This window comes from Pan troglodytes, chromosome 6 (assembly GCF_028858775.2).
Source record: "Pan troglodytes isolate AG18354 chromosome 6, NHGRI_mPanTro3-v2.0_pri, whole genome shotgun sequence".
In the NCBI taxonomy this organism is placed as follows: Eukaryota; Metazoa; Chordata; class Mammalia; order Primates; family Hominidae; genus Pan; species Pan troglodytes.
In genome coordinates, this window is record NC_072404.2 from 75,935,868 (window position 1) to 75,952,177 (window position 16,310).

Here is a 16,310-nt window from a genome sequence, read left to right on the forward strand (position 1 = left end):
AAACAAATCCTGCCTCAGGTTTATTTGTACAAATAGTGCAGGAGGACACCAGTCCTTCTGTCCTCACGTTGGCAAACAGAGATCTCTACTCTGAAGCCTTTGTACAGGCCTGGGCACTTTTGGGAGCCTGAGCTGGAACTGAAGCTGGAGCTGCAGCCTGGGCCTTCATTTGATCCTTGGCCTTTGGCTGGTACAGTCTGAGCCCTTTGGCATTGTGGGCACAAGCATGCTTCTCAAGCTTGGGGTGGGCAGTGTAGGCAAGTGGGCTTAACGTCCTTGGGCTTTACGAGGGGCTCGATAGCCTTGGCATGTACACCCATGACCCTGGCATTGTTGCCCTGCATCTTCTTTTTTTGTTTTGTTTTGCTTTTTTTGTTTTGAGACAGAGTCTCACTTGTTGCCCAGGCTGGAGTGCAGTAGTGCGATCTCAGCTCACTGCAACCTCTGCCTCCCGGGTTGAAGCAATTCTCCTGCCTCAGCCTCCCAAGTAGCTGGGATTACAGGCACCCGCCACTACGCCCAGCTCATTTTTTCCATTTTTAGTAGAGAACTGGGTTTCATCATGTTGGCCAGGCTGGTCTAGAATTCCTGACCTTGTGATTCGCCTGCCTCGGCCTCCCAAAGTGCTGGGATTACAGGCTTGACCGACTGCGCCCGGCCAGCCTGCATCTTCTTTAGGCCCTTCTTGTTGTGCTTCTTGGCAAAGTACATATTCCTCAGGAACTTGGGGTCCATCCCCTTAAGAGAGTTGTATCTTTGTGATTGGGGTTTCTTGATGCCACTTCTGTGTAATTTTCAGCCTGGTTGTGTGAGGTGTGGTTTTTGGATTTGGCCGTGTCTACACCATAACCTATGGCTCCCTTCCTTTGGGTTTTTAGAGAGATTGCCTTATAGCAGATACACAGTTGGATGTTGGCAGACCGTTGACCAGGGGGTCTTCTGATTCCCCACCTAAGCTCTTTGCACAGTGTTTCCTTGCTCATATTCAGGTATATCTGTAAATGATCACAGCATCCTGTTATTTTCCTTGTAAGCACCTCATATCCTTCATTCTTTAGGCACTGTGAGCCCTGAGATGTTCAAGAAGATGTCCAACTCAGAGATCATCCAGCACCTAACAGAGCGTTTAATGAGGTGGAAGAAGATGACCAGGATCCTCTTACCCCTCTTATTTCAAAACACAATGCCTATTATCCCCTTCTTTTTGATTCTGTGAAATAGGGTAGCTTTTAGAAGGTGGAGTTCAGTCTCTTGGGGGTAAAAGAGATCTGAATATGCCTCTCAAACTGGGGAGACAGCCAGGAAATGAAGCATAACAGAGATATTTTTACTAGACTGTTGGGTTTTGACATCCAAGCCCCTATGACTTCATGGACCTGGTCATAACTTTCCCATCCTTTTCATACATCCTTTTGTAGGACTCGGGGGACTATCCTCTGACAGCTCCAGGTCTATCCTGGAAGAAGTTCCAGGGCAGCTTCTGTGAGTTTGTGGGGACATTGGTCTGTCGGTGCCAGTACAGCCTCCTCCATGATGACTTCCCTGTGGACAACCTCATCTCCCTGCTCACTGGCCTCTCAGACTCACAAGTCCGCGCCTTCTGTCACACTAGCACCCTGGCTGGTGAGCATTCATTTTCATTCTGGACATTCTCCTGGGGATTTATAGGACTTTCCTCTGTTCTCTGATTCAGGGTCTTCTTTTCTACCTGCGTCTTGGCTCTTCACTTCAAGGCCATGCCTCTTTTATCCTAAACTTCAATCCAGTTTCTCACTGGTGGAGTTTTGAGAAGGGGTAGATCACAGCAACAATTTCCAGGCTTAGTATTTTTGTCAGAGCTCACCACTAGGGGTATGCTGATGGTTAAAAGAAGACCACAAGGGTTAGAGGGAAACAGTCCACTCCAGGACAGGCAGTCTTAGGATTTTAGGGTCACCCACCTCTGGCTTCTCATTTTTATTGCCCTTCTTTCCTTCTATTTTTTCCTTCTACTCATCCTCTCTCCTCTGACCTCAATAATGATTTCTTTATCTCTTTTTCCTTACTCAAAGCTATGAAACTGATGACCTCCCTGGTAAGAGTTGCCCTCCAACTGAGTCTGCACCAAGATAGCAATCAGCGTCAGTATGAGGCTGAAAGAAACAAGGGGCCAGGGCAGAGGGCACCTGAGCGGCTGGAGAGCCTGTTGGAGAAACACAAAGAGGTGAGGAGTGTTCCCTGCTTCTTCCTTCCCTTTTTCCCAACTTGCACCCAATTCTGCCACAGACCCCCTTATCAGGCCCTGGGCAGTCTTTCAAGATCATGAATAACAGAGTCTGGCAATAGTTTCATAGACCCATCCTGTAAGGGGTCATTGCATGCTCACCTTTTTTCTGGGTTGTGGGCTCAACAAATAATGTGTAATTTAGAGTTCTCTCGAATTCCACTTTTGCTCAGTTTTTCTTTGTCAGCACTTATTGTCAGAAGAGTTTAAGTGCTGTACCTGCCTGTCATGCAAGGAATTAAGTTTTGACCTACTCGTCAAGTGTGCAGTGTGCAAGTGACCGCAGGAGTACTAAAAGCCAACCATTGACAAGGGAGGCCAAATTTTCAAGGAATGGAAAGAGCACAGGCCTTCCAGTGAACTCCTGGCTTTAAATTCTGTTCCATTTAGTCACTAGCTCCATAGCCTTATGTAACCTCTCTTCAGTTTTCTTTTCTTTAAAGAAAGGGATAATCTCACCTTTTTGTGAAGAATAAATGAGATGATGAGTAAATTGCCTCACTTGGCACATAGTAGTTTTGTTTCCTTTTAAACTTAAAGATGACCACCGGAGGGCATAAGCCATAGCAAAATCTTTGACACTGATGAAATCTTTAATCAGCTGGGTCTGTCATAAGAGTAACACTACTGTTTTTCTCCTTACTTTCTGTTAGTGTCTGAGACCCCTCCTATGAGGTTGGCAGGACTCACCATGTCTGACCGTATCATTTGGCTATTTCTCTAGCCCTCACAAAAGGTCTCTTCCATTCTAAATCATTAGAGAAGGAAACTTTCTACTTCTGTCATTCTCTTTTGTTATTTTTAATTGTCAGTTTGATCTTAAAAGCTTATGTGTATTAATCTATCCTGGATTTTAAATTATGTACACAGTGTGAATCTTTCTTTTATTTTTCTTATTCTTTCTTTTTTTTTTTTGGCTTCTCTGGGCTCTTGCTTAGTCAATTATCATTATAATTCCCCCATTTTATCCTTAATTTCTTCCTCCCCACTATTTTCTTCTCTCCACTTATAAATGTATATAGGCTCTTGAATCTTTATTTGACTCTGCTCCTCTGTGAATTACTCTTTTTTTCCATCCTTCCTTTTAGGGTAGTATTTCCTTACTTCCTTAATGTCCAACTAACTGAATCCTTTTTGCTACCTAGCTTATTTTCCATTTTTCTTTGAAACTGTTCTTTCCAAACCAATGACTTCCTAATTCCTAAATCCAGTAGCCTTTTCTCAGTCTCCCTTTCCCAAATATTTTACATATTTGCTTCACCTGTTTTTGCTATGTTACTGTAAAATATGGACATACGGGTACTTCAGCCGTAAAGACTTAAGTATGTCTTGTCAAAAATGATATGTTGTTCTTACATAATTGAAGAGGTGGGGTCTGTTGTCTTAAAGAATGTTCCCTTTCTCCTTATAATTCTGGTTCTTTGGTGTCTATTGTTCATGTGATCCAGGATTTTTCAACAATGGCACTATGGACATTGCGGGGCTGTCCTGCCGTGGTGGGATGTTTAGCAGCATCTCTGGCCTTTATCTACTAGATAGATACCAGTAGTACCCTGCTCCCCACCAAGTTCTGGCAGCCAAAAAAATCTTTAGACACTGCTTAATCTCCCCTGGGGAACAGAATTAGCCTCAGTTGAGAACCACTGATCTAATTCCTTTCTTCTTCTTTTTGCTGGTTCCACTACTATTAAACAAACTGCACTTACTAAAAATTTGTTTTCCAAATTGTTAGAAACATGTACGGGCATCATACCTGGAAGATCTTGCAGGTTCAATTCCAGATCACCACAATAAAGTGAATATTGAAGTACAGTGAGTCACACAGTCAAAAAATCAAAATTTTTATTTCTCAGTGCATATGAAAGTAATGTTTACACTGTAGTCTCTTAAGTGTGCAAGACTATTGTCTAAAAAACATGTATGTACCTTAATTTAAAAATATTTTATTGCTAAAAAATGCTAATGGCAATCTGAACCTTTAGCGAGTTACAGCTTTTTGTTGATAGAGGGTCTTGCTTCCATGTTGATGGCTGCTGACTAATCAGGGTAGTGGTTGCTGAAGGTTATGGTGGCTGTAGCAATTTCTTAAAATAAGACAACAGTGAAGTTTGCTGCATCTGTTGACTCTTCCTTTTACAAAAGATTTCTCTGTAACATGAAATGCTGTTTGATGACATTTTACCCATAATAGAAATTCTTTCAAAACAAGAGGCAGTTCTCTCAAGCCCTGGTGCTGCTTTATCAGCTAAGTTTAGGTCATAGTCTGAATCATTTGTTGTCATTTCAACAATATTCACAACCTCTTCACCAGGAATAGATTCCATTTGAGGAAACCACTTTCCTTGCTCATCCATAAGAAGCAATTCCTTATTTGTTCAAGGTCATGAAGTTGCAGCAATTCAGCCACATCTTCAGTTTCTACTTCTAGTTCTCTTGCCGTTTCCACTGCATCTGTAGTTACTTTCTCTACTGAAGTCTTAAACCTCTCAAAGTCATCCGTGAGGGTTAGAATCAACTTAAGTCTTGTTAATGTTGATATTTCGACCTCCTCCCATGAACCACAAATGTTCTTTATGGCATTTAAAATGGTGAATCCCAGCCAGGCACAGTGGCTCAAACCTGTAATCCCAGCACTTTGGGAGGCTGAGGTAGGTGGATCACGTGAGGTCAGGAGTTTGAGACCAGCTTGACCAACATGGCAAAAACCCATCTCTACTAAAAATACAAAAATTAGCCAGGTGTGGTGGTGCATGCTTGTAATCCCAGCTACTTGGGAGGCTGAAGCAGGAGAATTGCTTGAACCCAGGAGGCAGAGGTTGCAGTGAGCCAAGATCACACCACTACACTCTAGCCTGCGCTACAGAGCAAGACTCCATCTCAAAAAGAAAAGAAGAGAAAAGAAAAGAAGAAAGGAAGAAATGAAATGAAATGGAATGATGAAATGAAATGATGAAATGAAATGAAATGAAATGAAATGAAATGAAATGAAATGGAGAATCCTTCCCAGATGGGGGGTTGGCTTTTTCTGGTTTTTGTATTTTGTTTTGAAGACAGGGTCTCGCTCTCTTTCCTAGACCGGAATGCACTGGTGCAGTCATGGCTCACCGCAGCCTCAACCTCCTGTGCTTGAGTGATATTCCTGCCTTATCCTCCCAGGTATCTGGGACTACAGATTGCATACCACACCTGGCTAGTTTTTGCTTTGTTTCTGTAGAGGCAGGGTCTCACTATGCTGCCCAGGCTAGTCTTGAACTCCTGGGCTTAATCAGTCCTCCCACCTCAGCCTCCCAAAAAGTTGGGATTGTAGGCATGAGCCACCATGCCTAACCCCAGGAGGTTTTAGATGGACTTTGCCCAAATCATCAGAGAAATCACTGTGGCAGCTATAGCCTTATGAAATGTATTTCTGAAATAATAAGACTTGAAAGTTGAAATTACTCCTTGTTCCATGGGCTGCAAAATGGATGTTGTGTTAGTGGGCATGAAAAAAGCAACATGGATCTCCTTGTACATCCTCACCAGAGCTCGTGGGTGACCAGGTGCCTTGTCACTGAGCAGTAATATTTTGAAAGAAATCTTGTTTTCTGAGCAGTAGGTCTCACCCATGTGCTTAAAATATTCAGGAAACCATGCTGTGAACAGATGTGATATCATTAGGCTTTGTTGTTTCATTTATAGAGCATAGGCAGAGTAGATTTAGCATAATTCTTAAGAGCCTTAGGATTTTTAAAATGGTAAATGAGTATTGGCTTCAACGTAAAGTCACCAACTGCATTAGCCCCTAACAAGGAGTCAGGCTGTCCTTTGATGCTTTGAAGCCAGGCATTGACTTCTCCTCAATAGCTGTGAAAGTCCTAGATGGCATTTTCCAATATAAGGCAGTTTAGTCCACACTGAAAATCCATTGTTTAGTGTAGCCACCTTCATCAATGATCTTAGCTAGATTTTCTTGATAACTTGTTGCTTCTCTATCAGTATTTGCTGCTTCACCTTGTACTTTTATGTTATGGAGAGGGCTTCTTTCCTTAAACCTCATGAACTAACTTCTAGCTTCAAACTTTTCTTCTGTGGCTTCCTTACTTTGCTCAGCCTTCATAGAATGGAAGACAGCTAGGATATTCATCTGGATTGGGCTTTGGCCAAAGGGAATGTTGTGGCTGGTTTGATCTTCTGTTCCGACTACTAAAACTGTCTCTATATCAGCAATAAGACTGTTTAACTTTCTTACCCTTTGTGTGTTCACTGGAGTAGCGTTTTTAATTTCTTTCAAGAATTTTTCTTTTGCATTCACAACTTGGCTGTTTGGCACAAGAGGCCTAGCTATTGATTGGCCTGTCTTGGCTTTCAACTAAGCTTAATCATTTCTTTTTTTTTTTTTTTGTCTTTTTGAGACAGTGTCTCACTTTGTTGCCCAGGCTAGAGTGCAATGGCGTGATCTCGGCTCACTGCAACCTCCGCCTCCCAGGTTGAAGCAATTCTCCTGCCTCAGCCTCCTGAGTAGCTGGGATTATAGGTGCCTGCCACCGCGCCCGGCTAATTTTCTGTTTTTAGTAGAGACAGGGTTTCGCCATGTTGGCCAGGCTGGTCTCAAACTGACCTCAAGTGATTTGCCACCTCGGCCACCTAAAGTGCTGAGATTATAGGTATGAGCCACCACGTCTGGCCTCTAAGCTTAATCATTTCTAGCTTTTGATTTAAAATGAGAAACATGTGACTCTTCCTTTCATTTGGATACTTAAGAGGGTTATTAATTGACCTAATTACAATATTTTTATGTCTCAAGGAATGAATAGGGAGGCCTGAGGAGAGAGACAGAGACAGGGAAACTCTTGTTGGTAGGGTAGTCAGAACACAGACAACATTTGTTAAGTTTGCCATCTTATATGGGCATGGTTCATGGTATCCCAAAACAGTTATAGTAGTAACATCAGGCTGGGTGTGATGGCCCATGCCTGTAATCCCAGCATTTTGGGAGGCCAAGGCAGGTGGAGACCTTGAGGTCAGGACTTCAAGACCAGACTGGGCAACATGGCAAAACCCCTTCTCTACAAAAAAATACAAAAATTACCGGGGCATGGTGATGCATGCCTGTAGTTGCAGCTACTTGGGAGGCTGAGGTGGGGGGGATCACTTGAGCCCAGGAGGTTGAGGCTGCAGTGAGCCGTGTTTGCACCATTGCACTCCAGCCTGGGTGACAGAGTGAGAACCTGTCTCTGACAAAAAAAAAAAAAAAAAGTTATTTTTCTCCACTAAGACTTGGAATGGTTTGCTGGGTAGCAATGGAGATAGCTGACACATCCCCACAGCCCTCACCTTCTCTCACTATGTGGGGTGTACCCAGTCTCTGGCTTCTAATGTCGAGGGCCTCCAACTTGACACTTCTAGCTCAGAGTATGTTCTTAAGGCCTTGCCTCACTTATAGAACTTCCTAATGGTTAGCTATGATGCATGGCAAACACACCTGACAACAGTAACATCAGCATACCTTGAAAATGACCCCATGGTCTTAAGAAGAGTATGTGTTGAAAATTCTAAGCTAAGGAATCCAGGAGTGGCCAACCCGGAGATTCATTTCTTATCTGTGAGGAACATCTGAACCCCTGGACCATCTAGGGGATGGTGGCCTTTGTTTGGGGTTCAGTGAAGGTTGCCAGAGGGAGGGTGCTAGGGGGAGGGTGCTAAGTGGAAATGCTCTATAAACTGCATGCTTTTTTTTTTTTTTTGAGACAGAGTCTTGCTCTGTCGCCCAGGCTGGAGTGCAGTGGCGCAATCTCGGCTCACTGCAAGCTCTGCCGCCTGGGTTCACGCCATTCTCCTGCCTCAGCCTCCCGAGTAGCTGGGACTACAGGCACCTCCCACCACGCCTGGCTAATTTTTTGTATTTTTAGTAGGGACGACGGGGTTTCACCATGTTAGCCAGGATGGTCTCAATCTGACCTTGTGATCCGCCCACCTTGGCCTCCCAAAGTGCTGGGATTACAGGCATGAGCCACCGCGCCCGGCCCAACTGCATGCTTTTTGTAAGCAGGTGTGATTCTCCTGTTCCACCTGCCATGTCTGGACTACCCTGTAAGTCCCCTTAATAAGCCCGATGTCTTGCCTGCTGGCCAGGCATGATGGCTCATGCCTGTAATCCAAGGACTTTGGGAGGCCAAGACAGGCAGATCACTTGAGGTCAGGAGCTTGAGACCAGCCTGGCCAACATGGTGAAAACTCCATCTCTACTAAAAATACAAAAAAAAAATTAGCTGGGTGTTGTGGCATGCACCAGTAATCCCAGCTACTTAGGGGGCTGAGGTAGAAGAATCTCTTGAACCGGGGAAGCATAGGTTGCAGTGAGCCGAGATCACGCCATTGCACTCCAGCCTGGGCAACTAGACTCTGTCTCAAAAGACAAACAAACAAACAAAAACAGACCAGGCACAGTGGCTCATGCCTGTAATTACAGCACTTCGGGAGGCAGAGGCAGGTGGATCGCCTGAGGTCAGAAATTTGAGACCAGCCTGGTCAACATCGTGAAACCCTGTCTGTACTAAAAATACAAAAATTAGCAGGGCATGGTAGTGAGTGACTGTAATCTCAGCTACTCGGGAGGCTGAGGCAGGAGAATTGCTTGAACCCGGGAGTTGGAGGTTGCAGTGAGCTGAGATTGAACCACTGACTCCAGCCTGGGCAGTAGAGTGAGACTCTATCTCGAAAAAAACAAAACAAAACAAACACGACAGAAATGAGAAAAAAAAACCCGGCCAGGTGCGGTGGCGCAACGCCTGTAATCCCAGCACTTTGGAAGTCCGAGGCGGGTGGATCACGAGGTCAGGAGTTTGAGACCAGCCTGATCAACATGGTGAAACCCTAGCTCCACTAAAAATACAAAAATCAGCTGGGCATGGTGGCAGGCGCCTGTAATCCCAGCTACTCAGGAGGCTGAGGCAGGAGTATCGCTTGAACCTGGGAGGCAGAGCTTGCAGTGAGCTGAGATTGCACCACTGCACTCCAGCCTGGGCGACGGAGCAAGACTCCATCTCAAAAAAAAAAAAAAAAAAAAAAGAAGAACAGAATGTTCTAGGCATTTTAAAAATACATTTTATTTATTTTAGTATGTATTCATTTATTTTTGAGATGAAGTCTGGCTCTCTTGCCCAGGTTGGAGTGCAGTGGCGAGATCTCGGCTCACTGCAACCTCTGCTTCCTGGGCTCAAAGCACCCTCCCACTTCAGCCTCCTGAGTAGCTGGGACTACAGGTGCCTGCCACCATGCCTGGCTAACTTTTGTATTTTTTGTAGAGATGAGGTTTTGCAATGTTGCCTAGACTGGTCTCCAACTCCTGGGCTCAAGTGATTCTCCTGCCTTGGCCTCCCCAAATGCTGGGATTACCGGTGTACCCACCACACCTGGCCTCTGGGCAGATTTTTATGTTTTTCTTTTTAATTTTTAATGTTTTTTTTTGGTATCTAAAATACCAAAATACCATTCTGTCACCCAGGCTGGAGTGCAGTGGCATGATCTTGGCTCACTGCAACCTCCGCCTCTTCATTTCAAGCAATTCTCCTGCCTCAGCCTCCTGACTACAGACACGTGCCACTGTACCTGGATAATTTTGTATTTTTAGGAGAGATGGAGTTTCACCATGTTGGCCAGGCTGGTCTCAAACTCTTGACCTCAAGTGATCTGCCTGCCTCGGCCTCCCAAATTGCAGGGTTTACAGGCCTGAGCCACTGTGCCCAGCCTAGGATTTCTTTGTCTTCTTCCAGTGTTAGTTCAAGCTCTCCTCTCCCCACTGTTGTTTCTTATCAAGGCCCTCAGCAATCTTCTAAAAACCATATTATAGATCTAAAGTTGCTTTTCAATTCTGGAATTCAAAAAGGTCTGGAGGCTGGGCGAGGTGGCTCACTCTGGTAATCCCAGCAATTTGGCAGGCTGAGGCAGGAGGAGGGCTGGAAGTCAGGTGTTCAAGACCAGCTTGAGCAACATAGCAAGATCCTTGTCTCTACATCTCTACAAACAAAAAATTAGCTGGGTGTGGTGGCATTCACATGTAGTTTCAGCTACTCAGGAGGCTGAGGCAGGAGGATTGTTTGAACCCAGGAGTTCGAGGATGCAGTGAGTTATGATTGCACCACTGCACTCCAGCCTGGGTGACAGAGTGAGACTCTCTCTCTTAAAAAAAGAAAAGGCATGGGTGGGCATGGTGCTCACGCCTGTAATCCCAGCTCTTTGGGAGGCCGAGGTGGGCGGATCACTTGAGCTCAGGAGCCCAAGACCAGCCTGGCCAACATGGTAAAACCCCGTCTGTACTAAAAATACAAAAATTAGGCAGGCTTGGTGGTGGGCACCTGTAATCCCAGCTACTAGGGAGGCTGAGGCAGGGGGATAGCTTGAACCTGGGAGGTTGCAGTGAGCCGAGATGGTGCCTCTGCACTCCAGCCTGGGTGACTGAGACCCTGTCTCAAAATTAAATAAATAAATAAATGAAATAAAACTGTGGACCTCCGTACCATAGACTCTGCAGCCATGAAAAGTGAGGAAGCCTTCCTGCACCCACAGAGGCCAATCTCCAAGATATATCATTAGTGAGAAAAGTGAGGTGCTGAACAGTGTAAATGGCATACAGTTTATGTAAAAATAATTATATGGCCAGGCACGGTGGCTCACCCCTGTAATCCCAGCACTCTGGGAGGCCGAGGTGGGCGGATCACGAGGTCAGGAGATCGAGACCATCCTGGCTAACACGGTGAAACCCCGTCTCTACTAAAAATACAAAAAATTAGCCGGGCGTGGTGGTGGGTGTCTGTAGTCCCAGCTACTCAGGAGGCTGAGGCAGGAGAATGGCGTGAACCTGGGAGGTGGAGCTTGCAGTGAGCCGAGATCATGCCACTGCACTCCAGCCTGGGCGACAGAGCGAGACTCCGTCTCAAAAAAAAAAAAAAAATTGTATACACCCAGATGTGAATGTATATGCATAACCGTTTCAGAGAATGCACACAAGAAATTGGAAACAGCTCTTCCCTCAGGAGAACAAACCAACGTGGCTGCGAGACAGGAGAGAAACATGAAATTCTAACAGCTTACTCTTTTGTACCTTTGGAATTTTGTAAATGTGCATTCCTCATTTGAATAAATAGACATCTTTTTTTTTTTTTTTTTTTTTGAGACAGAGTTTCCCTTTTGTTGCCCAGGCTGGAGTACAGTGGTGTGATCTCAACTCACTGCAACCTCCGCCTTCTGGGTTCAAGCGATTCTCCTGCCACAGCCTCCTGAGTACCTGGGATTACAGGTGCCTGCCACCATGCCTGGCTAATTTTTGCATTTTTAGTAGAGATAGGGTTTCCCCATGTTGGCCAGGCTGGTCTTGAACTCCTGACCTCAGGTGATCCACCCCCTTGGCCTCCCAAAGTGCTGGGATTACAGGCATGAGCCACTGCACCCAGCCAGTATTTTATATTTTTTTGAGACAGGGTCTTGCTCTGTCACCCAGGCTGAAGTGCAGTGGTGCAATCACAGCTCACTGCAACCTCCCCCTCCCGGGTTCAAGCGATTCTCCTGCCTCAGACTCCCAAGTAGCTGGGATTACAGGTGTGTGCCACCATGCCCCGCTGATTTTTGTATTTTTAGTAGAGATGGCGTTTCACCATGTTAGCCAGGCTCGTCTCAATTTCCTGACCTCAGGTGATCTACCTGCTGCCTTCCAAAGTGCTGGGATTATAGGCATGAGCCACTGGCTTCGGCCAGGAAATACTATTGGAACCCTGCTACTGAAAGTGTGGCCCATGGACCAGGAGCTTGGGCATTATCGGGAGCTTGTTAGAAATTCAGAACCTTGGGCCCTATAGCCCAGACTCCACCTTTTTTTTTTTTTTTTTTAAGAAGGAGTCCTACCCTGTAGCGCAGGCTTGAGTGCAGTGGCACGATCTCGGCTCACTGCAACCTCTGCCTCTTGGGTTCAAGTGATTCTCCTGTCTCAGCCTCCCAAGTAGCTGGGACTACAGGCATGAGCCACCGCGCCTGGCTAATTTTTGTATTTGTAGTAGAGACAAGGTCTCATGTTGGCCAGCTTGGTCTCGAACTCCTGACCTCAAGTGACTTGCCTGCCTCAGCCTCCCAAAGTGCTGGGATTACAGGTGTGAGCCATGGTGCCCAGCCCAGATGCCACAATTTAAAAGGCTTACTTTCCTGGGTCAAGCTGCCTTTTTTGGGGGTCATTAGGGAAGGAATGGATGTGTGCTCTACGGGTTCTTATAATAGCAATCAACCTTCATAATCAGACTCATTCCTTAATTTTGCTTACTTTTTCATGCAGCTGCATTAATACTACATTGTCAAAGACAAAGACGAACATGAGACATGAGATATGAGTTTTAAAAGGAGAGAAGAGCAAAAAAACAATACAGCTATCCAAGGAGCAAGTGCTGAGCTTGTGAAAAAACAGCTTCTATTTTATTAAATAATAGTGTTCCTGCAGGGATGTCTGAAGTACTCTGCAAGGCTAATTAGGACAGATCAATGTACACTTAACCTCTCCAGAAGGCTGAAAGGTGTGTAGTGACTATGTGTCATTAAAAATTTACTTGACCATGGGCATCAGATGTCCATGAAAGAATGACCCTGGTGAGTGCTCTAAGTTTTCATTTTACTCATGTCATCCTCAATGCATCATAAATGCCATAGACACCATTACTATCACCCAGGCTCATAGCAGCTGATGTGCTGTATATGCTTGAGAGGGTGGTATCAATTAACTATATTATCTATAAAGCCATACTTGCAATTACTACCACTTCACAATTTATCATTAACACATTTGGCAGATTTTTTTTCTCCAAAGTAACATTTATTTAAAGGTTAATCAAAATTCTTAGAACAGCATTTATTATAATGTGATTTTTGATAATTGACTAAATCAGTGGCTCTTAAGAACACCCTCGTCTCAGTCCCGCTCAGTATACACCACAGTGCCATTTGGGGAAAAGAAATACATATTAGAAATGTTCATTTCAGACCTCATCATGGAAGATCATATATTAATGTAATCAGGTGGTACATTTACATGCTCATTAGTAATCCATCATTAGTCCAAATGCTCACTATTAGGAATAAATGTACAACGAGTTATTCAGAATACCCAGAAAGAGTATTTCTTATTTAAACATTCAGGACAAGCTGACTGAAATAAGTGCACACATTGAATTTGAACTTTCAAGGCACATCACTAAAGTCAATCAGTTATGTCAGGACACTCTTCTATAATAATCTCAATTATAAAATTCCTGCCTCTCCCTAACCCAGGAGTTGGAGGGAGTTCCAATATCTGAATCTTTCTAATTCACTGTAACTGCAAAAAGATCTTGATGAAGTGTGTATTTAAATTTCATGCCTTAATACATAGCATGCCACTAAAACCACATTAGTTATGCTTTATGCTGCTTAATCATACGTCAAAATCTGTAGAATCTGTTCTTGCATGCTAAGGTAATTTAACTGCAATTAATCAATTAAGAAAATAAATAAAATGTAATAAATGCCAAATAATGTAACTTCTTTTAAACAGACCACTATCTACACATTTATTCCCCAAATACTTATTAGCCGACACCATATAAGGAAAACATAATAAAAAGTAGACTTCACTGAGCCTTTCTCCCATTAGTAGCTTGCTCTAAACTTAGAAATGTTTTAGAGAATTCTTTGGCATGATCTGACTTTCCAACTAACATGTGAGCAACTTGAGGGTCAACCTTATCTTTTTTTATCCCCTGTGCCCAACACAATGTGTTAATCATAATAGGTGGTCAGTTTGTCGAATGAAAGAATTGAATGATTCAAATATCATGAACTAAATTATTTTATCATAATGTTTATGAACTACAACAATACTTATATTTTTTCTTCTGACAACTATATATTATACTTCATTGGCATTTAACTAAAAGTAGTAGTACACTCTTAGTTAACTTTTTCATTTTTTTCATAGAGTCAGTTAGGTTTCATAGAACCATCAAGGTAGGTTGGTAGATATATTTGTTTGTATTTGTTCCTCTAAATGAAAATGGTGATTTTTTTTTCAAATATGTAATTTAACAACTTGATGAACATAGTTGCGGACTAAGACTTGGGAGGCTAATTATAAGTTATTAGTCCAGCTGGCAAGAATTTATTAAGCACCAACTGAATAAACCAAACTATGCTAGCAGCTAAAAATATATGAAAGGATATACTGAAAAAGAAAACCATGTCCTGCCTTCCAGACCTTAAATCAGAGAAGGTACATACATGTGCATTCAACAAACGTTACTGACTACACTTTACACCATGCAAGGCACTAAAAGGGAGGAGGACAGCCAACAAGTCTCAGTTCTCAACAAGAAGCTAAAAAAGAAATTAACAAGTAACTGCATGCCAAGCACAAAGTCATGAATATCACTGAAAAATTACAAACTGATTCCCTTTGAAGCCTCAGGAAAGAAAGCAGGTGAAATCATGGAAGTCTTAAGGAAGTAGGTGCCATTAAAAATAGTTCAAGAGAATTTCCCTGATTACATAAATTAGTGAATTCACTAGTGATGAAGGCATTGAAAGTAAAGGTCCAGAGGTTTTCAGAGTAAGTTACTCACTTTCTTAAAAACAGCAATCTGTTTGTTCATCTCATCAAGTTAGTTTGGTGACATAAAAAAATTATAACTTCTGAATTAATGGCCATTCAGTATGAAGAACACTGAAGAAATTTCCTTTCAAGGTTCCTGATGGTAATTGTAGCTGAGGAATCTCAAGACTGCAAGTATCACAAGAATATTTTAACAATCAGGAGGTGCCCTCCTACCGTTGCACCACTTGCCCCATTGTGGAAGGCCACACTGCAATACAGTAGCCCCTGACCACATGTGGCTATTGAGTACTTGAAATGTAACTTTCTCAAACTGAGTTGTGCCATTGGTGTAAAATACACACTGCACTTCAAAGATTTATTTTATTTTTATTGAGACAGAGTCTCGCTCTGTTGCCCAGGCTGGAGTGCAGTGGCACAATCTCGGCTCACTGCAACCTCCGCCTCCCAGGTTCAGGTGATTCCCCTGCCTCAGCCTCCTGACTAGCTGGGACTACAGGCATGTGCCACCACGCCTGGCTAATTTTTTTTTTTTTTTTTTTTTTTTTTTTTGTATTTTTAGTAGAGACGGGGTTTCACTGTGTTAGCCAGGATGGTCTTGATCTCCTGACCTCGTGATCCTCCTGCCTTGGCCTCCCAAAGTGCTAAGATTACAGGCATGAACCACCGTGCCCAGCCCGAAGATTTATTTTTTAAATAATGTAAAATACGTCCATAGTTTTATATCGATCACCTGTTGATATAATAAGATTTGGGGGTATATTGACTAGAATGCATATATTATTAAATTATTTTCACATATATCTTTTTACTTTTTACTGTGGATACTAGGAAATTTAAAATTATATATGTGGCTCACATCATATTTCTCTTGGATTAGTGCATGTCTAAAGGCATTGTGAAGAAGAATAATTTTTTGAAGTATATCATGCTAGAAAGGAAGGATGCACTGGCATTTTAATATGATTATTTGATATAAAAATAATAAGCTACTCAACACATGCTTCCCCATAGCTAGGAAAAACATAAACATTTCTCCTGACGAACTGGAATCTTCTGCCCCACTCTGATCTGGTAGTAGGTGGCATCATTTCTATGCCTCTCTTTTTCTCCAACTGGCAGAAAGGTGAGCCTAAAATTCAACTTATTCAACTGCAGGATCTTTGAGGGAGGTCCTGGTTTTCTGGTTTAGTTTTATCCTACGCCCTTTTATTACGTGCCTTTGTTTTAATCCTTATTTTAATGGTTTTATTATCATAAGTTACCAAGATAGCGTTTTGGAACCAAGAAGAGCTATGGAGAAACAGAGTGAATGAGACTCATACTATGGTGCAATCAGTGAGATGCCACCCTTCAGAGCTTGGAAAGACTCATTATGTCTGAGGCCCATCTCTCTGATACAGGTGTGAAGCACAAGGGATGTTTAGCAATACCAGCCAGGACACACAT

General features: G+C 43.3%; 1 protein-coding gene across 39 annotated transcripts in view; it reads left to right on the forward strand.

Moving 5' to 3' along the window:
• LOC112207914 (putative STAG3-like protein 4) overlaps positions 1-16,310 on the forward strand; it is a 54,145-nt gene that overhangs the window by 4,916 nt on the left and 32,919 nt on the right. For 14 of the 39 annotated variants that reach the window (XM_063814408.1, XM_063814407.1, XM_063814389.1 and 11 more), the window contains 3 exons: positions 1,419-1,623; positions 2,052-2,203; positions 11,236-12,795. In XM_063814408.1, coding sequence (XP_063670478.1) covers positions 1,419-1,623; positions 2,052-2,203; positions 11,236-11,316 — 438 coding nt within the window. In that variant the 3' untranslated portion in view covers positions 11,317-12,795. Of the gene's footprint in view, positions 1-1,418; positions 1,624-2,051; positions 5,206-11,235; positions 12,864-16,310 lie in introns of those variants that run through there. The other 25 variants (XM_063814412.1, XM_063814414.1, XM_063814410.1 and 22 more) reach the window with 6 other exon arrangements.